Source organism: Acanthisitta chloris, unplaced genomic scaffold, assembly GCF_000695815.1.
Source record: "Acanthisitta chloris isolate BGI_N310 unplaced genomic scaffold, ASM69581v1 scaffold1280, whole genome shotgun sequence".
NCBI lineage: Eukaryota > Metazoa > Chordata > Aves > Passeriformes > Acanthisittidae > Acanthisitta > Acanthisitta chloris.
In genome coordinates this window covers 48,702-73,013 of record NW_008650982.1, presented here as the reverse complement: position 1 = coordinate 73,013, position 24,312 = coordinate 48,702, and the positions used below count along the sequence as shown (strand labels likewise).

The 24,312-nt window shown below is 37.0% G+C and overlaps 1 protein-coding gene across 1 annotated transcript in view; it reads left to right on the top strand.

The window, feature by feature from the left end:
- Positions 1-24,312, top strand: part of LOC103798820 (metabotropic glutamate receptor 8) — a 319,111-nt gene that overhangs the window by 249,626 nt on the left and 45,173 nt on the right. Inside the window, exon 7 of the mRNA XM_009071105.1 lies at positions 7,314-7,450. Coding sequence (XP_009069353.1) covers positions 7,314-7,450 — 137 coding nt within the window. The remainder of the gene's footprint in view (positions 1-7,313; positions 7,451-24,312) is intronic.

Genomic DNA, 24,312 nt, shown 5'->3' with positions numbered 1-24,312 from the left:
GGGAAAGCCATTCTCATAGCATTGTCTCACATCAAGGAGGAGAGGTGAAGGTAGAAGCATAGCCTTGCTGAACAGAGAAGAACGGGATGAGCCCAGACTAAGAGATATAAAACTGCCTTCCCAATACTATGTCAACCATAGCAGGACTGGTGTCTACCAATTTTAAGTCTTTATCTGGCAAAATTTGAAGTATAATCTGTGATGCAGTTGTATTACAGGCATACTTCCCTGATAGTAGATTTGAGGTGTTGTAAGGAGAGGAGCTAGAGTTCTGTCCTTTTATATTCTGGAACGAGTATTACTTGTTAGAGTATAAGAACAAAAATTTCACCACTGTAGTATGTTTTCTGAAAGTGACCAGTAGCAGATGGTGGGGGAGAGAATGTAGGGAACAAGGAAAATGTAGATTTTTCTCCTGTATATTCTGCTTGCAGCAGCAGAAGGACGACATATACCAGAGTTTCTATCTAGATTGCTGCTTTTAGTTACCACTGATAGACTGACTAATTATGATAGGGCAAATTTTGGAGGTGAGTTTTATGAGACATTGTGTGCCTGTGCTAGCTGGTGCAAGAAGTTCTAATACATTATGTGAGGAAAAAAGCACTGCTTGTTATTTGTTATTTTAAATACCATGTGGTCATGGTACCTGCCCTGACTGTTTTTTCTCTCAGAAAGGGTGGAATAAACTGTTCCTTTCACAGAAATATATAATTCTAAATATTCACTCTGCTGAGGACCAAGACATCAAATAAGTTATACCCTTCTCTGCAGAATCACAGCTAAAGTTCTTGTCCATCATCTTCAATAATATAAAGTTGTATTGCCTGACCTGGAATTGATTTATGTCAGTTTATTTTAATACCTAATTTTTTACTTACTCTATAAGCCTTGTAGTGAATACAACCATAGTTTATATTACATATGCCCAAATCTATACAATTCATTTCTGGAAGCACTCTTAGTTTCTTTTTCATTCTATTTTATGCATTCATACATGAACAGTCAGAATCTGCCCTGTGGGAAGTAAGATAAATTGCCTAAACATGGGCATCGAGTGCCATTTCAGATACCCCAGGGTATCCATCTGGCCTCCAGCTGCTGCCTCAGAAAGGCACAGATTCTCTGTCATACACATATTCTGCATATCTGTGTGGTTGTCTCCAATATCTGAGGATATTTAAAATGTCAGTAAAGGCCTGTGTTCACAGCAACTGGATGCAATCCTTTTAATTGTCCTAATCTTGAACTGAGATGTGTAGGGTAAGCATGAAGAGACGTATTTTCAGATTTTGAATAGGTGTAAGACAATCATCATTTGTTATTTTAGTAACCACATTGCTCATTGTTTGAAATGTCTGCTGTGTGGAGATTGAGCCGATAACGACTTCATTTATCACAAACCTTACATAGCTTGATACAGTGTGTATTCTGACAGCCTGACATTCACAAATTAACTCTTTGGAGTTCTCATTACTTGTTTATAATTCTCTGTGGGTCGGGGTTTTTTTTAAGTATTAAATGATTTAACAGCTTGTGTTTACTCTTTCCATTTATTCCATTTCAACCTATTTAATTTGTCTCACTGAAATACTTACCAGTGACAAATTTCTTGTTTAATTTTACAGATGTATTCTTCTCTGCGAACTCTCAGTACTGAGGGTTCAAATGCTTATTCTCCCCCTTTTTACTTTACTGAGTACAATTTAATTTACGCACATCTCTGTAGTACTTTTTCCTTTTAACAGCAAATTAAAATGAAATTTTTTTAAAAAATCTGAACCCCTAACTCTAGTACTTGAAACTAATTGTATGAATTAATGAAATCAGGGTTGATCCTGTAAATCAGAGGAGTCTTTCAGTAAATTCAAATTCTGACAGAGAAATTCTTTAACAGCTGAGTGCATCTGAAGTTTTTGATACTCAGCAGTTAACTGTATTACAGTACACAGTAAACTGCTTGACTTCTGTTCACCTAAACATAGGTTTGAATCCATGTTGACTTCATTAGTGTCATTACATTCATAACAGATAAACTAACCTAAACTGAGCAGCTCAAAGGATGAAGACTCAATTCAAGTCGTTTTAATGACAGTTTTAAAAAAGAAATTGCTATCAATACACTGAAATATTGTGAAATAAAAGATTTATCTACTATCAAGCTTTATAATGAAATCAGCTAGAGCTGGAATATTCTGTAAATGACAGGTGTGAGACTTACAAGCACAACCACTTTTCTACACTTTCGTCAAAGCACTGAAGTAACAGTGCCTCATAATAAATAATTTCTATCAAATATTTCCATATAAGAAAAATTCACATCTGTTAATTTAATTTAACAAGTTTTTCTTAAAAAAACCATGGCTCACTACTGTTCTTAATGTAGGAACCTTTATAGATTAATCACTTTAATATACAGTTGGCCACTAGTACACATGAACCTGTGATTGTCGAGTCAATCCACTTCTTTTCCACTTCCTGAAATGTAAGACAAGAACTTCACTGGAAAGCATCTGGGCACGTGCGTGCTGTAACCTCGCAGGGAACTATAGTACAGTTTTCAGTAGGAGCAGGGGTGTTTTAGAATCATGTGAAATGCAGCTTGACAAAGTAGGCATATGCAGGATGAGGTAGTTGCTGAGCAGCATCTCAAGAATATCAAGGCACGAGTTTAAAGATTTCTTCAGAAGAATGTAAATTTTCAGGGTGAGTTTAAAGATTTCTTCAGAAGAATGTGAATTTTCAGGTCCAGTGCACAAAGGACCTGTCATAAAACAGTTTTTTGTCAGAAAGAGTCCTCCTTGACATCCATGTAAGTCATTGAAAATTGAAAAGGATCTATTACATCCTTGATTCTGAATTTAAAAACTCACACATTTTACTTCTTTTTTTCTTCTCTAAACAACGTTTCTGGCTGTCTTAACCTGCATTTTGAAGGGCTGAGGTCACAGACACATTGCTTCAGAAATGTTTAGCTACTGCACCAGTTTAACACCCAGAGTTGTTTAATGCTGCTGGCTGTAAACTGGGAAGGAGAAGGGAGGATTTCTTTCAGTACCAGATTATTACTTTATATTTACAATAAGTAAATATGTCCTTTGCCCAGAAAAGAGAGACTTCAGAAACAGATCTCAAAATAAGTTAGTAACTATATTTATATATTACAAAACCCCAACCAAATCTAAACAAAAAAGGATTGGCAGAAAGGAGAGATGAAGATGGTGAAAGATCATACATGATTTTCCATAGTTATCCAAACTTACTATGTAGTCTTGAAATTCCACCAGGTATTTCTGTTTTAGACATCCAGAATATATTAAAAATTTAGTTAAAATGGTGACAGATTGAATACAATTACCTGAGTCAATCATGAACTAAAATTACTCGTGGCAACATAACCACACATAGAATAAAATGTGATAAGGCCCAGAGACACAGTTCCCTCGCTGCTCTTTAGCTACCTTGTTATATGGCTGCTTAAAAATTATTTTTAAAAATTTAAAAAAAGATGGGCAGCTTTGTATTCTTAGGTGGTCTACACTAGCATTGCCGGAACATTTATCCTAAGCAAAGGTAGTATTTTTCTTATGATGGTGTCCAATAAATGTGGTTCTTGAATGAAGCTAGCCAAGTTGACTCTCTAAGGTAAATAACCTATCCAAGAACTATTTGGTGTGGCTTCCCAAAATCTTTTTCATCTAAGCTGGAATTTATGTAACCCTGGGTCACTACCTCAGGTGATTGTATTCTCTTTACTTTCTCTCCACAGTGTGTTAAATTCAGATTTATATACTGACTATACTGAATGAATCCAGGTTAACCTCCACATATGCTGTTAGTTATGGTCAGTTACAGTGTTTCTCTACATGTTTTAGTTATCTGATCTCTATACAGTGTTCAACATTTTTTCCACAGAAGTATTTGCTTTAATTTGGTGGACTATCCGACAAAGTCTATTTTCTTAGAAAACCTTTTCATTTTGTGGACTGTCTGTTCTCAGATGAACTGTTCACCCAGATCATTCACCAGGGCATGTTTTTCTTCAGATGAGATTAACAATTTTTTAAGAACACTAATTAGCCATTGGTGATTTGTTTCTAGCCTTGAGGCATCTAGTTTTGTCTGTACACTTTCATTCTGTCCTTACGCTTTCAAAGCTCCTGCTACCATCTTACATTCCTTTTTTTGGGAACCCTTGGTAAAATCCCCTGGTTTTCTTCAAATGCCTTTAAGCTTTGCTTTCCTGGTTAAGCAGCTAACGGTTTATAAGCACAATCCACCCATGCATACCTCCCAATTTGTAGTTCATAAAATTTTTCATTCCACTTGGGAATAAGAGACTTATTTATATGTAAAAGTCTTAAGATATAAGAGATAGACATATTAAAATAATGGTCTCCTTGCTAGCAGCATATATTAGTTATGGCAGCATTGCTAAAACATAATCAAATATATTTTACAGCAGGCACTGTGACTGTTACTATACTTTCTAAAATCTGCTGTTTAACAAAGGGATAGTGTGTTCTTCCCAGTGTTGGGGGCTCTGAATCTTCTGTTAATTATTCCAGCTTTTAACAAGCTTGATTTTATTAACTTGGCAAAGGTCGAGTGTTGGGGGCTCTGAATCTTCTGTTACTTATTCCAGCTTTTAACAAGCTTAATTTTATTAACTTGGCAAAGGTCATTTTGATTTCTAATAAATGAGAAAGATCTTGTTGGACTCAGTCAGGGTGGCTGCTGAATTTAGTAGGCTGCTATGTCCATATTGACTGAGGTACACAGCATGAGATGCTGTTGTGCTTTAGCTGAGAATGCCACTATATCAAAAAGAAAGATTGTTCTGGTCTGTACTATAGTCTGTCTCTTTGCACATATGTTGTGGTTTAAGCTCAGCCAGCAGCTAAGCCCCATTCAGCTGCTCGCTCACTCCCCCACAGTGGGATGGGAAACACAGTCAGCAGGGTAAAAGTGAGAAAACTCGTGAGTTGAAATAAAAGCAGTTTAATAAGTAAAGCAAAAGCCATGCACACAAGCAAAGCAAAACAAGGAATTCTTTCACCACATCCCATAGGCAGGCAGGTGTTCAGCCGTGCCCAGGAAACCAGGGCTCTATCACACGTAGCAGTGACTTGGGAAGACAAGCATCATCAGGCTGAATGTCCCCCTCTTGCTCCTTCCTCCTGCTTTATATGCTGAGCATGATGCCATATGGTATGGAATATCCCTTGGATCAGTTGGGGTCAGCTGTCTCAGCTGTGTCCCCTCCCAGCTCCTTGTGCACCCCCAGCCTCCTCACTGGTGGGGTGGAGCAAAAAGCAAAAAAGGTCTTGACTCCATGTAAGCACTGCTCAACAATAACTGCAAATCCAAACCAGAGCCTTATGCTAGCTACTATGAAGAAAATTAACTCTATCCCAACCAAAACCAGGAAAAGATGACATTTCTAAAACCAGCCGTAGCTTATAAGATCACACTCTTACTGTTGAGCATGGGTGTTTTAAGTTCCCTTTGGTCTTAAGGGATACAAGGGACATTTTGCATCTGTTCATAAAAATAACAGTTCTTTCAATGAGCTCTTCAAATGGTGCTGAGTGGAAAGATGAATTCCATCATTACCTGAGAGTAATATTTTGAAGGTTACCTCCATAATTGCATAGCAAGAACAGTTGAGTATGTGTTTATTGGGTGGAAGAAATTTATTGCATCAACCTGCTATGTGAGCAGTGAAGAATAATTTCATTGCTTGGAAGATTGCAGACTGACATTTTTCTTGCTAATCATTCTGGTAAAAGAATTGGGAACAAAGCATGAAGAGCTTTCAAAAATTTTCTGTTGAGTCTCTTGTATCTTAATGGGGTCTTAAGTCTTTATCACACATAATTTTTTGATGCTCCTCTTTCATAGCTGCTCACATCAAATTTTTGCAGCCAGGCTTCTGCTGGCAGAACTGTGAAATTGGCACAGTATTTAATGTGCCACTTGTCACTCTCTAAACGCTGTTTATTTCACTGGATATCAGTTTTACATGAAAGCTGCTATACAAAACAAGAGAGCAAGATACGGGAGAGGGACAAACAGACATACAAGAAGAAGTATTTATGCTGAAATTCTGAGGTGTGTAGCCTGCTGTTCCCACTTCTACTAGCTAGCTTCTGCTTGATATGTATCCAGAATTTCAAGCGCTTTTTTTGGCATTCTCTGGAGATAAACTCACAGTGGACTTAGTGCCCCTAGGTGCTACATTAACATGTGTTATACTGTAGGAATTTACTACTATGAACTGGATGTTCTTTTCTTGGTTGCTCACAAGGAGAAACATGAAAACATTGTGGGATGCATTTTGTGGTGGTTTGAGTTTTTCCCTCAGTAAAGAGATTTCTTCTACAGTCATTGAAATAGAATTTTAATATACTTGAATTTGTTTCCAATGGACTTCAACAATAAATATTATTCACCTATATATATGAATTTCGGGGATGGCTGAAAATGACATTCTTTGTGTAGTTTTTGAAAAGTGACTGTAGGAGTGCATATCCTTGATGTCACCTTGAGGGATTCATCAAAATGTGTTCTAATTTGGCTGGCTTTGTTGCCAAGGTAGATGTGTAGTTTTCAATCTTCGAACATTTTGTTGATCGAAGAAAGAACAGAGTGTCGATTTATAACTTTTGACAGCTTCGGCAATGGCCCTTTCTGTCAGGCAGTGTCATGTATAGAGGAGAGAGCAACAGGCACAGCTGCTGTCCTTAATTTACTTTGATAGAACACTTTTACACAGGTGGTCAGCACTAGAAACTTATCCTATTAACTGTGACTCGATTTAAACACTTGCATCTCAAGGTCTTTTATGAATGTTGGCTCCTAAGCTGATGATATCAATTTTATTTTCATACCTAACAGGGAAAATTTTTATGTGGTTCAATGCAAGATTGCTGTTTTGTGCCCACTGCACTGTATTCACATCCTAAAGTGAAATTATGCCTTTTGCATGCCGAAAGGAATTTCTTCACTTCTGTTTTGTCCCAGAATTTCCTAGTGTTCTGTAATGCACACACACAAAACCCTCAAACATCCAGCCAGACAAAAAGATTGCAGTGGATTTTTAAATTGTTTTCACAGAATCATAGGGTAGATTTTGTGATGATGATAATAACACATATTTTCTCTTTGCGAGGTTTCTGAATTTATGATTATACCAGTCTTGCATTATGAAGAACCTTCTAAATCTCTAATTAGTTTTTTTCCTTCAAAACATTTTTTTAAAATTGCTTTAAAGGTATTTATCCTAGTTGCTTTTTAATTTTTTTTTTCAGGGAGTGCTGGAACACCTGTTGTCTTCAATGAAAATGGAGACGCTCCTGGACGCTATGATATTTTTCAGTATCAAATCAACAACAAAAGTACAGAATACAAAGTAATTGGTCAGTGGAGTAACCAACTTCATCTAAATGTAAGTGCACCATTTCCCACAGCATTCTCCTGGAGACACTGGCTGCCTGTGGCTTGGATGGGTGTACTGCTCACTGGGTAAAAAATGGCCAGTCACAGAGAGTGGTGGCAAATAGAGTTACATCCAAGTGGCTGCTGGTCACAAGTGGCGTTATGCAGGGCTCAGCACAGAGTGGCCTGTCAGATCCTTTACTGATCCTTTATCAGCATCCTGTCAGATACTTTTATTGATGATCTAGATGAGGGGATTGAGTGCACCCTCACTCAGTTTGTAGATGAGGCCCAAGTTGAGTAGGCGTGTTGATCTGCCTGAGGGTAGGAAGGCTGTGCAGAGGAATCTGGACAGGCTGGATTGATGGACCAAGGCCAGCTGTGGGAGGATCAACAAGGTGAAGTGCCAGGTCCTGTACTTGGGTCACAACAACCCCATGCAGAGCTACAGGCTTGGGGCAGAGCAGTTGGAAAGCTGCCTGGCAGAAAAGAACCTGAGAGTGCTGGTCAACAGTTGACTGTACATGAGCCAGCAGTGTGCCCAGGTGGCCAAGAAAGCCCATGGCATCCCATTCTATAATAAATAGTGTGTCCAGCAGGATTAGGGGAGTGATCATCCTCCTATACTCAGCACTGGTGAGGCTTCAGCTCATAGAATCATAAAGGTTAGAAAAGACCTCTAAAGTCATTGAGTCCAACCATTAATCTAATGCTGCCAGATCTACCACTAAACCATGTCCCTAAGTGCCACATTTAGACATCTTTTAAATACCTTCAGGGGTGGCAATTCTGTCAACTTCCCTGGGCAGCCTGTTCCAATGCTTGAACATCCTTTCAGTGAAGAATGTTTTCTAATACCCAATCTAAAACTTCCCTAGTGCAACTTGAGGCCACTGTCTCTTGTCCTATCACTTGTTACCCATGAGAAAAGAATGACCCCCATCTGTCTGCAACTTCCTTTCAGGTAGTTGCAGAGAACAGTAAGGTCCCCCACAAACACTACGAGAAAGACATTGAGGTGTTGGGATGTGTCCAGAGAAGAACAAGAAAGGTGTTGAGGGGTCCAGAGCACAAGTCTTATGCAGAGCAGCTGAGGGAACAGGGTTGGTTAGTCTGGAGAAAAGGAGGCTCAGGGGAGACCTTATTGTTCACTACAACTGTCTGAAAGGAGGTTGTATCAAGGTGGAGTCAATCTTATCTCCGAAGAAACGAGTTATAGGATGAGGGGAAATGGACTCAAGTTGCACCAGGGGAGGTTTAGATTGGATACTAAGAAAAATTTCTTCGATGAAAGGGTAGTCACGCATTGGAACAGGCTGCCCAGGGAAGTGGTCAAGTCTCCACCCTGGATATATTTAAAAGACATGAAGATGTGGCACTTATGGACATAGTTTAGTGGTGGACTTGGCAGAGCTGGATTAATTGGACTTGATGATGTTAGAGGTCTTTTCCAACCTAAACAATTCTGATTCTACTGGTTTGATTATGATATTGACATTGCAGAATACTCATTTGAATATTACAGTATTTTGAAGCACGTATTATTATGTGTAAGTTGGCAGAAGAAAGCTCTTCCACTCTGTTCTTGAGAAGACAATAAAAGCACAATAACTTGACAAAAAATATTTAGATTTTAAAGTCAGATGGACTGTGTGTTTACCTTGTCCTTTAAATGATATTTCAGAATCATTATGTATCTGTTATTCCACAGACTGATTAATAAGTTAGGCAGGAAAATTATAACTCATGCTTCCAAAAAAAGGTATCAGACAAAATAATGGGGACATATGTATTGCCCAGGTATTTCAAATATATTTTGTGAAAGCGAGGTTTGGATTCTAACCCCTTCTGATTTAGTTAAAACACTGGAATGATAACTGCACTAAAAATATTTCTTGAATATAAAGGGAGAATTTGGTGGCTTTCTGTATAGATAACTTGGATTTATATCATCCCTTATTACTTAATATCAGACTTACCCATTCTTAGATGGTGTTTCTAATTGCTGTCTTAATGTGTTTTGCAAGTTTTGGGGTAGTTTAGCCCCACCTGTGCATGAAATTATATTTGTTTTGAAAATCACCATCCCAACAAAATTTAGAGAATATAATGTGCAATGTTTGTATGACAGATAGGCATCAAGCTGTAACTTCAGAAGTTTTTGGGTCCGAAGCACTTCTTTCTGTCAGAAGATGGCTTCATGTGAAGAGAGTTAAGAGTCATGAAAAAAGCAAACTGAAGTTAGTCTGTTTCTTTGTTAGCTATGCAATATTTACATGTTTTTCTTGAGTTATGTTAGCCATTTGGATAGCTCTGCAAATGTGAAATATCAAGTGTTGTTTTACTAATGGCTGATGAGAAGGGCAACAGTGGGAATTGATGACTAGATTCCCCAAAGGGTGTTTATGCAGTGACTTTAATCAAACCATAAAAAGCAGGTTTCAAACATCTCTGTTTTTCCATGTGAGAGGTTGCTGATGAAAGGTAACAAAGACAGCGTAGTAAATATTTATGAATCATTCTCCTGTTAAGAATATTTTGCAATAATTATCTGAGTGCTACCCACATTAACACATGTAGCTCCCCATTTTCAGCCACAGCTGTTAAACCACTTTACCATATCTACCATTTTATATCTGTAACTATTTGGCAGGGACTCATTTATTTGATTCTTCTGCCCAAATATAAAAAAGCCTACCAACAGAAACTGCATGTAGCAGATTGTGTGGCAGTGTTATGTCCCTTCACTAACCTGATGTCTGTCTGTTGAAAGGCATGGAAGGGAAAAAAATGGTTAGACTAGTTTAGATTAATATTGAAAGTAATTTCTGGAAAACACTACAGTTAGATCCTTATCAAAACTATTCTAGAATACATTCCAGTTCTTAATTGCTAAATTTTTCTGAAAAGTCAGTGTTTATTAAATGAACTCAAAAACTGATGCAGATATTTTGCATATATGTAAATACTAATCTAGCAGTTACATAGTAGTAGCTAAAAGCTACCCAAGAATTTGCTTTGATTTTAGTTCCATTCTAATCTGCCTTTTCTATCTCCCCAGACTGCTAAATTTTCATTCAGCATATATCTTTTCAGTCCCATTATTTCTGCCTCATATGTGTGTACTTAGGGGAGTTCTCTGAAATATGATTAGATTGGCAACTACTCATACTACTGAAACCACACCATGCTAAACACATTTGCCACAAATCTAACACGACACCCCTCATTAACACCCATTAAGAATGGATGTGCTAGGATGTTGTTTGCCTCTCTTTTTTCACCTCCATGAGGGCATATGGTAGATAAAACTGGTCATTCAAACTCGCAGGTGAGCTCTGTCTCATGTGTGGAGTTGTGGAGATGTGAATGGGCCAACACACTTCTCTGCAGCAGGTGCTTCTGCTCCCAGCCTTGTGCCAGGGCCCTGCTTGTGTTCCACCCTCATCTGCTCTGCTGCACATGCCTGGCTCACACAGACCTGGATCTGAGTAGGCACATAAGGCTTAGTCCTCTTGTGCATGGTACAGCAGGGAGATGTTTCTTGTCCTACCTCTCACTACTGTTTCTCAACTTGCTCATCTCTGCCTAAAGCCTGGAAGATTTCTAAAGGGATGAAATGGTCTTTTTTTCTGAAAGTTCATTAGGTCTTTGGATTCTGGTCTCCATCAGTGTGTGCAGGCACAGGTGCAGTAACAATGAAGAAGGAAGTTGTAATAGGTGTGGTACAGTTCCTTTCCATCTGTTTCTACATTCACTGAACTTACTTAGCACGTCGATGGTACTTAACTGCCAGATGATGTTCTGCTGCTGCAAAGCTGTTGCCTCCTCTGACTAGACAAAATATATAAAACCCAAGTAATCTTTGTGAACGATTGTCAATACTCCAAATCATCATATTGCAAATTAGGTAGTGCCTTTGATTGCCAATGAATCAGAGGGAACACAGTGGATGTTTTGATTAGTATGTGTGAAAACATCTATATTTATTGAAGGCAAAGCAGTATTAAGATGGCAGAGCAATTTTTATCCTGCTGTTTTATAACGGAGATGCTTTTAAAATATAATACTTTTCCCACTGTATCTTTCTTTCTCCTGCAGTTTCCTCTTAATGGAGACACATGCAACCGTGATTTTTAGAGAATATCTGTCAGCTAGATAGCCTTCATAGATCCTTCTACTCTGGGTTTTACAGATATTTATTCCTCAAATTGTGTGGTAATATGTTGTAGCTATGTGTTAATAATTGCGTTCATCTGTACAGATGGTATTGTGCTTCACAAAATTAAGAGTTTTTATTAATCTGTTAGTTTTCTATGACGAAAAATAAATCACGGAAGTATTAGGTTTGTGGTACAGTTCAACCTTTGGACCAATGAATGTAACTAAGATTAGAACATCTTGCATCTGAATAACTCGATCAAAAGGTTTCTTTTTTTTTTTTAAAATCTGATCTCCTCATTTCTCCTACCTTTTTGTTTTCATTTTTCCTTAGGATGCTCTAGATGTTTTATGTTGGGTTTTGTCTGCAGGTCTGTTGTGTGGGGCTGTGGTTCCTCACCCAGTCCTGATCCTGTTTCTGATCCCAACCCTCAGGATTCAGGGTTCCTCTGCTGGTGTCTCTGTTTCCTCAAAGTTTTCACTGACTCTGCAGGGTCCTTGTAGTCAAGCTTCAGACTTGTTCTTTTCCTGGTGCAGTGCTGGTTTTCCATTTGGGCAGAAAGTGCTGACTCTGGCTAGATAAAAGCTCTGTGTCATGCTCCCTTAGGGGCTCTTTCTCAGCAGGCTTCACCAGTTGCAGAGACCCTTCTAGCTGAGATGCTTGTTTCTTCCTGTAGGCCTCAGTAACATTAATGCTCTCCTCAGGCAGACTGACCTTTTAGATTTCATCTGAAGTAGCTATAGCTTCCAGATACAAGAACTTCGTGATTACTGATCAGTACTACTCTTGCAATTTTTACAAAGCAAACACATGCATGACAATGCTGAGAGATACAGTAGAGTTAGATTAAATTAAAAGGAATAATGAATGTAAAATTTTAAAATTTTGTGTGATTCTGGAGTTTGAATAAGGTATCTCCTTGACACAAGGAAACTGAAAGCAGCTATTTAGAAAGATCAAGCTATAATCTCCAAGAACCTGGTTGTCTGATGAGTCTGACCATGTAAATTTACACTTCTTTTAGTAAAGTCCTTTTACTCTTTAAGATTTCCTGACTTTAAATGGTCTTAAGGTACTGGAAATAACCAGAACTCGAAAACTTCTAGTATCATTTTGAAGGAAGAAATAATTGCCTTCAAACTTGCAGTTATTGACGACACATTAACTGTCAGGGTTTTGTTGTTTGCTTTCTTAATTTTTTTTTTAATAAGTGAAAAAATATTACTTATTTTTCAGGAAAATCTGATAGTTAAAATACCTTTCTTCCAATAAAATATTCTGGTGTTCATAATGAATAAAAACCCAGGCAAAGGTAGCTGTTTCTGCAGAAGTTATGTTTTATCATATTGCAGCAGCATTTTGCATACCAGGTCACACATAAAAGTTCCCTATGAATGTGTGGGTTTAACAAATTTGAGCTCTCAACCATGTAACCTCTGTAGGAGGAAAGTTGTTAGAAACAAGCTTACTTTTCCTGGTACTTATGATTTGAAATCAAGTTCCTTTTATGATTAATAATAAATTTCCTCTTAGAAACTGTGCTCTGTATTGTACATGTTGTAATAAGGGCTAGATCTAGATGTTGACTGATGGCTTTTGTCAGTGGCAGTAAATGGAAATAGTCCCAGTCCTAAAGTTTTAATAACAAGTTTCTCAGCTCCTTTCCTTAGAAACCGATTCAGTTCATTCTGGTTCATTTCTGAGGGGCATTTTTTGTCCTCTTAAAAAATGTTCTATTTTTAAACCTAAATGCCAGTTGGAAAAGAAAAGTTGAAACATTAAAGAATTTTAAAATCTAATACTCTTTTTTTTAAAAAAAATCCCACCTTTTTAAATACAAATTTTAAAATCTAATACTCTTTTTTTTTTAAAAAAAAACCCACCTTTTTAAATACCGTTTGAAACATCCTCACATTGCATTTCAAGTTTAGACATTGTTTTGGTCTACCAAAATCTATGTTTAAAGATCCCAACATGAAAAAATATATAGATTCAAGTCCATGTTCTTCCACATTAGTAACTTTGATTGATGATACTTTAGGCAGACAAAATTATTGCTGCTTTCAAAATCCTGCATTTAGCTGATGCAGTTAAAATTCTTCAGTGGATATCCATTTATGTGATACTGCTCCGTAAGGAAAAAAACCAAAGCATATCAAAACACTCTATGTTACATGAAAAAATATATAGATTCAAGTCCATGTTCTTCCACATTAGTAACTTTGATTGATGATACTTTAGGCAGACAAAATTATTGCTGCTTTCAAAATCCTGCATTTAGCTGATGCAGTTAAAATTCTTCAGTGGATATCCATTTATGTGATACTGCTCCGTAAGGAAAAAAACCAAAGCATATCAAAACACTCTATGTTTCCCTGGAAGTGTTCGAGGCCAGGTTGGATAGGGACTAGCAACCTGGTCTAGTGGGTCCCTGTCCTATCAAAACACTCTATGTTTCCCTGGAAGTGTTCGAGGCCAGGTTGGATAGGGACTAGCAACCTGGTCTAGTGGAAGGTGTCCCTGTCCACGACATGGGGGTCGGAGCTAGGTGATCTTTAAGCTTCCTTACAACCCAGGCCATTCAATGATTCTATGTTTCACATGAAAACAGTGAAATTTTAAAGACAGAATTCACTTGTGCTTGTTTTGTTGTTTGTTTTGGTTCTTTTTCACCAAAGCACAAGAGTTCTGTTCAAAGACAAAAGAAATAAGATGTGTAAGCTTTCAGATTTATGGAGTGTATGCACTGAGGATGTAAATGACTCAGGGGCATCCATTTTTCTGTAATGATCTTGATTTATGACTAAGAAAACCATAAATTAGAATTACACTGAAGTGATGAACTATCAGAGAGACAGCCATAATCATCATCAGCCTTAAGCACAGTGTTTGGTGAACTAGTAAAAATTGGGAACCCCATGAGGACAATGAGCTTCCCTTCAGGCAGCCAGACCACAAAGAGATTTGAATCAGTATTTGATTTCTTTTTTAGATCTCTTGTCTTGTATCAAATCATGAAGGAGACCATCAACACTGAAATGAGTCAATTCTTTTTGGAAGTTACAGATTCAAAATGCATTAGTTCCCTTTCTTGTGGCACAGTAAAATAAAATGACTCAAGAAGCTTCTGATGTTTTCTGTAACTGCATCAAATAAGTTTCAAGCTTTGCTGTAGGCCACTATAGTTCATTAAAGAAGCCAGAGAGGCTCTTTTTTCCTGTGGTAGCTATTATATAATTGATAGATGTTTTCAAATTGCTGAACCTAAACCCTGTGTTTAACAAAAGAACACACTACAGTGAAATACACAACAGGAGCACTTAGTGCTGTATATAATTATATCTTTAAACAGAATATGACAGTCATATGGCCTGCAGGTTGTTCTTCTGCCCATGTGTAATGGGGCAGTGAAGTTCAAACTACACTCTATCCATGTTATCTGACTGAAAATTGTTGATGCTGGGTTAAAAATAAAGCTCAATGAGACACGCTAAAATGTTTTAGGTTCTTTTATTCTTCTCAAAATTATACTGCTGTTTCCTTTGTTCTACACAGGGTTGAAAGTATAAGAGACTGTTACGGATTTTAGACTACTTTGATTTTACAAAGCTATTCCTGATCGATTCAGGAATATCCTGATAATCACTGGTCAATAAGTATAACTCAGGATTTATTCTACTCTACTCTCAGTATCTTTGGTCAATATGAAACTAAGGACCAATAGTAAGAGATAAGTCAACAGTAGGCTGCAGTAGGTGCATAGTGTAGACAAGAGAGAAGAATACAAGAAATGTGGACTAAAATTGGGATTTTTGAATTTTGAAGTTACAGATTGTATTCATGGGCAAAGCTTTGTAATGGGGGGAAATAAGCAGAATACTGATGTTGAAAAGGCATTAAATAATTTTGAGAAGTGCCCATAGTAGAACAGATGATATTTCAGACATGACTGAAAATCAAAATGAACTTGGATCCCGGAGCCAATGACCTTAGAAGAACCCAAGAAGAATGCCGACTTACCATCTTTCTGAAGTTTTTACTTTGTTGGTCCTAGTAGTGGGGATTTTCTTCCCCCAATGAAATAGACTTCTTCACCGATTCTCTAGAGAAAAAAAAGGAAAATGGATAAAATATAACTACTAAGAAAATATCCTGAAATTCAATAACCATTTTTTCTTCATTAGAATGATATCAGATTGCCAATGAAACAACCTCTACTTGAGAGTTAGGGTAAATAGGGATTTTTTTTTTCTGCACCTTGCCATGCTGAGTGAAAGTCAGGTTTCTCAAATGAAGTATGGAGTTGCAGTTGCACACTTGGTTGTGGATTTGTCACAGGATTCTTGACTGCAGGAGCTTTTATATGCATTCCTGGAAAGTTCTGCATTTGTAAGAGGGACTACATAGCAGGGTTTGCTGTTCCTCTGGTACAAGCTAATGTGAGTTTTAGCATAGACAAACAGCTACTGGGCATAGCAGGTAGTTTGGATTATGCATGACTGGCAGCAAGTCTGCAGTGAATTGCACTGTGAGGTACCAGTGTGAAACGTGGAGTGTGAGTATGTTTCTTCCCCAGCCTCTTCCATATTTCTGCTGTCTCCCCTGAAATTTATATATGTATTGTCATTTGAGAATCGAGTTGTCCTTTAAACTTAGAAGGAAAATGTTCATGCTTAAAAAGAAAAATGATAGATTAAATGACTTTAACTGTTGTTCATTTTTGTTACATATTGTAAGTCAACTCCTAAATTAAAAATCATTAAATGGAAAATAAAAGAGACATTCAGTGGTTATGATATAATGAAAGATCAGCAGTTAGCAGAACATTTCTATATGATTATTTTTTTTTGTTTGCTTTGCTGCAAATTCTCTTAATCTTGCAGTAGTATTATTTTAATTTCTTCACAGGAATGATATTTATCCTGTGCTTTTCATCCTGATAAATCCTAAAAAAACTTTTCTTTTGAAGATTATTTAAAGACAGGGAGCAAATTATTTTCTGCATTTCCAAAATGGTATAACTGGTTTTAATGGTGAGGTTGTGTTAATACATTTTAGGCAGAGAATGAAATGTGTTGCTTGTGATGAAATTCTTCTATCCTCCAGTGCTATGACCTCGTTAGCAGAACTGTGACTTCACTTGTAAAAGTAGAGTAGCTGGAGAGAGTCCAGCTGCAAGGAATGATAATGATCAGGCATCTAAAAGTATGTAGGGAAGGTTAAGCAAACTAGGATTGTTTAGTCTGAAGAAGACTGCACTGAGGGGAGTTACGTTAATCTCTTTCAATACACAAAAGATTATTCAGGAAAAGAACAAACATTAGGCATAGATAATTTGGTTCTTAGGGGAAGTAGTGGATTTGAATTACAGTAAGAGATCTAGTGCAGACATGCTGGAAGATTCTAATGATGAGGATAATTAAGCTCTGGGCTGCCTTGCCCAGGAGACTGGGCAATCTCCAGTGCTGTGGGCTGGTTGGAGCAGGTGAGTTGTATTGTGATTTTTGTTTGGTGGATTTCTTTGTTAATAATTTCCTCAAAGACAATGTCCTGTATGCATTGAGCAAATGCTAGGAGGGATACAAGCAACTGGATTCCTACTCTTTTGTGAGTGAATACAAGACCATCTATGCCTTTAGCAAGAGTTCTAGTGGAATTCCATGAGAGATTACTTGGTTTATAAACTTAGTTACTTATTTAGGATCTGCTTTTGCTTCAGGTTGTGCATCACATTTAGTAGACAAGGACAGCTTTTCTGTCAATCCTCGGAGAGTTTTCCATTCACATACAGGACTCCAAATTGGCCTTCTTTTTAACATGCTAAGTGCTTCATACTTCCCAAACTGATTTAAGTCCTTTATGTCTATGTGGAAAACAGTTACTATTGTGGCAGTGGTGATATCTTTTGCTTAGATCTTCTTTCCCAAATGCTTCTTAGAGAAGCATTTACCCAGTAATCAAAAGCAATATACCATAAAATATTTAAAATGCATCATTAATTATGCAAAACATAGGGAAAGTGTGATCATTAGCATTTCTTATTTACTTTATTCTTATAAATATAAAAAAATTCCTCTTCCTAAATAGATATCTGTAAAATTGCAAAGGACAGTCTAAAGAATTTACCTGTTAGGAGAATACATTGACATTTTTCTATTTATTTGGCCTAGTTATGATTTTAGCTTTTCATTTGTTCTCAAAGTATTTAGTACCTGAAACCTGACTTAGCAGTAGAGAAGAAAGGTAAAGGGATCTCAAGAGGCTCTCTAGCCCTTGCTTAAAGTTAACAGCTTCTGTACTTGTGTGAAGACGTTACAGCCTCTGAAGGCACTGTCTTCCATTTTTAAACTACCCTTATCACTCTGAAGTGTTTTACAAATACCTGACTTTACGCTGTAACTTAAGCCCATTACCTATTTTATTCAGTGTACATCGAGCACATCCTCATCCTTTTCATGTATTTGAAGACTGTTGTTTTGCCTCCTAGGCTGTGTTATTTCTTCAGGCTGTACAACAGAAATTTGTTCAATTTAGTCACATAGATCATGTTTTCTAGACCTGCTTCTGATCTTTGCTGATTTCCTGTGGACTCCCCATTTGATTCTCCTTCAAAGTGAAACAGAGTGATCTAACCTTCAGAAAGTGTTCTGGCTGAATTCTTGCTAGTGCAGAGTACAGAAGAAACATCATTTCATGTATTCATGAGGGCAGAGCAGAGGGGAAAGATTATTGTATCTATCTGCGTTTCTCTGGATGGCATTTGCCCTTTTTGCAACAGTATGACATTGGTTCAATATATCATAATCTACTAGAGCTCTAATATCTTTTTTTTTTGTATGAAGAGCTGCTATCTCTCTGTCCTTCCTGACCCTTAATGTGCTGTTAGTTGTCCCTGTTAAACTGTATGGCTTCGTTTTTTCGGACTCTGCAGTATTATTTGGAATAAGTGTCCTGACCTTCAGCATAGCTTCAACCTTTTCCAGTGTTACTGCCCAAATTTGATCACCATATACTCTATTTTATCATCCAAACTGAATGAATGGTTATTACAAGTATTGAATAATAGCAGACTAAGAATAGAGCTTTCCAGGCTCCACCCTGTGCCATCCCTTACCTTCTAACAGTGAATCAACTACAAATTTTATCTTCCCACAGCTTTCTGATATAATTTGCCCCTGGGCCGTAGGGGCTAGATCTGTTTCAATAGGTTGCTTATGACTGAGAGAGTAATTTGAGATGGTGTCAAAAATCTTTCTCATGTTAAGATAAATGACACCTGGCTGCTTGCCTTGCATCCATGATGCCTGTTACCCTCTCACTGAAGGAAATGTGACAGCTCATTGTTGACAGATCCCTTTTGGCCGTGATTTGTCATGTTTGTTCTCTCTGTGTTTTTGAAATGTGTTTGTTTATTTCAGGATTTTTCTGGGAATTCAAGTTAAACTGAGTGATTGGTAATTCCCTGGCTTCCTCTTTCCCCTCCCTTTTCTGAGTATAAGCCCTAGATTTCCTATTTGCAAGTTCTCCATACTTCCCCATAAAGTCTTAAGAGATTTCTGTCTCCTCAGCTCTGTAAGCACTGTAGAATAAATCTCAATGTGTTCAGTCCATATGAAAGCCCCTGAATTCCTTTCATTTTGAACATGTTCATCTTACTTTCCTCAGTAAGAAAGACTTATGGTTTTGATTTGTTTTGGTGGGGTTTTTTTCCCCCCTAACTAAATGTGCTGTGTGGCACTTTCTCTTGCTAAACTTCTTCCTCATGCTTGTTTTTGTGCCTTCCAGATCGCTAAGTCTCTCCACAGAATTTTCAATTCAATTATCGACTCTTCATTCTAAGCAGCAGCACAGACTTGGCAGAGAGAGCTCTTCTGCTGCTGCTCTAAATCTCAGTATAAAACACAGTCTGTTTACTGCCTGTTCGGAACTAGTTCAGACTTTCACACTTTCTTGTATGTGGTTTGTTACCTAGGTGGAATTGTGTTGAATGGGCCAGTATAATTTTCTTTTGTTGATGCAGTGCTGAAAATTAAAAATTATTATAATGAAAAGATCTGACACTTGACACAGAGGAATTGGTAAAGAAGATATGAGCTACTATTATGGGAAACCACCTGAAAGTAACGCCAAAACATACATCTTGGAGTTCAGGATTTTGAAGTGCTTCAGGGTAGAATGTGCTACACATATTAACAGCTTTTTTTCTTCCTAAAAAGAGGTTAGACAAATATGTCAGGAACAGTTTAGGTATAGTGCCTCTCTTCTTGAGACAGGGAAATAAACTTGATCTCTACATCTCAACCAAACTTGTGTGTTCCTCTGTCACAGTCAATGAAGGTACATGGCTGCTGAGGTGAAGACAACTTTTCTCAAAATATGAAGTGTTTCACTTTTGTTCAAACACTGTTTAGAAGCACAGAATCACAGGATATTCCAGCTCTGTTTTATGTTATTGTTTGAGAGGCCACTGTCTTTGTGCTTCTGTCTTACTGCTGCTTATGCTTGGATGGAAAGCTCAGGAAATAGATGCAAAATTGCCGTGCTCTCTTCTTTCAGTTCCCTCATTAAAAATCTTTCCTTGGTAAAGTTTCCTCAAAGCCCCTGTTTGGAGGTATGCTATGGCTGCTGACTGTCATGCTGATTGGTGTTGTTACGGGTTTAGGATGTTCTCTTTTGTATTCTGCCAATGTTCTGCTCTATCTTACGGTTTGACTGTGAATTCTTTAGGATTGAGACTAGTGTAGTCCATAGTGCAACTGAGGTCTTGGTCTGTGAGCAGTGTGGGAATAAAAAGAATATATTATCTTTGTGTTGGTATTATTTTGTGGGAAAGGTTGTGCAGGATGGAATTTAGAGGCATTAATTTTTCAGTTTCATATGCACAGCACCTTTTGCACTGATCAAAAACAAGAAATAGATTAAACCATTTTTTTTAAAATGGGGTATGATTAAAGCTAAAACAAATCCATCAGCATCTATTTTTCATACTGAACTGAGGCGTTTTATGATTGTCTAATTTCTAATTTTAAAATAATTAAATATTAAAGATAACAAAAAGAGTCACAGGTCATCTCTTTAAGAAATAAATATATGTATGAGTTATAAGCTTGTTGGCATAACTGTACTAAAGTTACTGGGCTGATCTAAGTCTGCTGAAGGTCTAGCCCGGTACATATTTCTTACAGGTCATCATAAAGAAGTTTGTGGACTTGTTTTAATAAAGAAACTCACCTTTAACCGATATAATAATTAAAAGCATGACATGGTGAATATTTTTTATTAAACAATGAGATTTATGAAATTGCTTCATCTAAAGGTTAAAGAAAAAATCTATATAAAATTCCTTTGAAGTCAAATGGCAGCTATGCTTCACCCTTTGCATTCCTTCTGCCTACGCAGAGCTGTAAAGTGGGGAGAGTTATAGCACCACTGGGAATGAAAGGCATATGACACAGGCTGGAGGGAAACATAGTAGCTATGGAGCACTAGGCTTGGGACAGGTCAATTCTAACTTAGGTAACTGCAGCTAAAAGCAATGGATTTGAAAGGGAGCATATTTCCTATGGATATTAAAAGTTCCATCAAGAAAGGCACCTAGGCTATTAAACTAGTGATGGCATGGGCCTTGCGCAGAACTGAGGAGATTCTCCAGGCACAAAGAAAGTGATGTTAAAAAACTCTTTGCCAGAATTAGGCTCCTTTCTTTTCTCAAAGTACTAAATTTTTTAAGGTATGGTTGCAGGCATAGCCTGCATGAGCAGCTGCAGGAAGAAAAATGTAATTCCAAGCATTATGGTTCAAATGGCCTTAGTACTAGAGCTGGTAAAAACTAGTCACTTGACAAAAAAGAGTGATGGTAGAAGGTTTCCTCGCAAAATAGCATTTCTTTCAAAACCTATATCTGACAAGGGGTTTTTTTGTGGTTTGTTTGTTTGGTATTTTTTTGGTTGGTTGGGGTTTTCTTTTTGCTTTGTTTTGTTTTTTAATTTGAGTGGTTTTGACCATACTTAATTATATAGGCAAAGTTATGGCACAGTCTGCTTTTGGTAGCATATAATGTCTTCTATCCCTGTATGTATATCATAAATAATTTTTATAAATGCTCATTAAATTCTCTTCAAGTGCATGTCAGGTATAAGTAAGGGCACTGAGAACCTCTAGGTAAGGATACACAATAGAGATTGTCTTTGTGAAAATTGTCTGCATAAAGAATAACTGTGGAAACCTGATTTGCAGTCCCGTACATTGGTAGTAATTATATGCTTTCAAAATATCGATTGTAGACCACTGAAAGCACTTTCAAAAAATCTGAAGTCTGCTGATATCATCTTGAATAGACTATTTCTGTGGTGGCACATTTTTGTTTGTTTGGATTCTTTCAATTTGTTAGGTTTGGGTTTTTTTGGTCTCGTTTGTAAATAGAGAAGCTATCTCCAGAAACAGGTGCTTGAACATTAATTGTGATTCATTCTTTCAATAAAGAAAAAAACCTTGCATATATTGAATAGGACTGCTTACTACATTGCTGTGAAATTCCATCTGATAGCTACACAGTGCAGTAACAGTAGCTGTTTACTTGATGACCTGCTAATCACTGCACTTTTTGCTAGTCTACTCCCCAAGGCATCTGAGAATAAAATGATGTTTCCCAGGTGTTCCATTTGCATTAATGTTTGTTGTTTGGCAAATTGTAGGAGGTAATACATCATAGCTCCTCCTACCCTTGTACCAAAAGTCTGTTAGGGCCAGTACCTGTGTAGTCCATCAGTACACACCAAACCACAGGAAAAGTAAAAGTAAAAAGAAAAAAAAAGAAAAAAGTTAAATGCATCCCTAAGTATATAAAGGCTAGCATTTTAAGACAGAGGTTCAAAGTCTATATAGCACTAATAAGCACTCTTTGTAGATTGTTATACAGTGGTACGATTATTCCCTGGTTTAGGGTACCACAGTGGGTTCCTCTATGTAAGTATTCAGCAGTTATGAATTATATGACTTAATTAGTTGGATTGGCTTCTTTGAGGTAAAATTGCAGTATCATGACACTAAATAACATTCTTGCATTAACAAAGTAAGGCTAGTATTTAACCTTTTCTATTAATGTGCATAAGAAACTTTATATTTTACACTGTTCTTTTCTATTTTTATGTATTACCTCATAGCATCCTTTTAATTCTTTTGCTCTAGCCAAGAATGACTTGTTAATATGTCCAGAAGATTAAAAACACATTATCTTGGTTTTAGTAGTTTCAGAGATTGATGGTATTGCAATTCTGGAAACGATGACAAGAAAGATTTTGACATGCTGGGGAAGTACAGAATTATTATGATGTTTCTGGTGTTAATTATTTGAAAAAATATTGCTCAGATTTAAAAGTAAAAGTTGTTTTCATCAAACTTTCCAAAATATAAGTATTTGTTGGGGGAAAAACCCTTCCAGACCTGAGGGGTGGATATCAGTTATACCCCTACTTGAACTTCTTACCTACATTTTAAACTGAAGCATCTCTACTGCTCCCATGTGCGTCATAGCTTCTCTCCAGTCAACTGAAAAGTTGAGATTCAAGCAGGTTAAATAACTTGCCCAAGGTTGTTGAGGGAGTCAGTCTGTATCAGAGCTTAGAGACCAAAGCTGTTTAACTGTCCTGTAGCACCACTAATAATACCACCTTCCTTCCTGTGGTCACCTTAATTCACTCACTTGTTATGTTTCTCTGATGAACCTTTTTGTCAGAAGATAAATACTTCCAGGAGCTTGAGACAAAAATAAGAAAATCTCTTAGTGATAGCTGGAAGTAATACTTCAGCTCTTTGTAATTCTTACAACTAAGAATCTGTATATCTATTAAAAGTCATACAAATTCCTATGTAAGAGCCTTGATGCTTTTGAAGGTCTTGGCTAACTGACTACAAAATAAGATGTTTGTCTCCTCCCATAATTCTTGTAGAATGTACCAATCGCATTGCTTTGTCCAGAACTTTTATAGTTACATTCATTATCATAATACACTTAAACACATATTTTTCATTCTGAGATAGGCACTGAAAAAACACAAATTCCTGCAAGTGATAATACAGCATAATTGGAAACATTGAAATCTAACTGACCCAATGGCATCTGAAATAAACTCTCTGAAGGCTGTCCAAGTGTCTTTGTATTGTTCATTGGTTGCTGAATTGAGTAAGTGATAAATTTTTCCATGATAACTAAGAATGGAAAACAGAGAGGTTTTGTACACATAAATTTGACACATTATTCAGAAATTATATTTGTCCTATTAGTAGCATTTTTGATCGGTCTCCTCTGGTTCCTGAGGGCATTGATAATTGAGTGAGTTGCCTAATTATTGGAAGAACATAGGTGCCAGGAATGTGAATATGCTACTCATACTGTGTCATGTAAATCTCATATTGTTTTAGCCGAGTTCTCACATCATTAATTTTTAGCCTTATTATTAGATATTAGTGGGAATTGTGTTTGTATTGTTCATGAAGGACAGAGATACTTACTTGGTTTGATATGAAATGGCATTTTGTCTATGTTTTAATGGCTTAGTGAACTATGAATCTTAGTGCTGCACATTAAAGCAAATTGCAGCTCCATCAGGCAGATATCTCATGTAGAGATGATTTTTATGCCCATTGAAATAGCAATGAAGCCATTCTCTTTTTGTATCATGGTGCATTTCATAGAAAATGAATATGTGTCT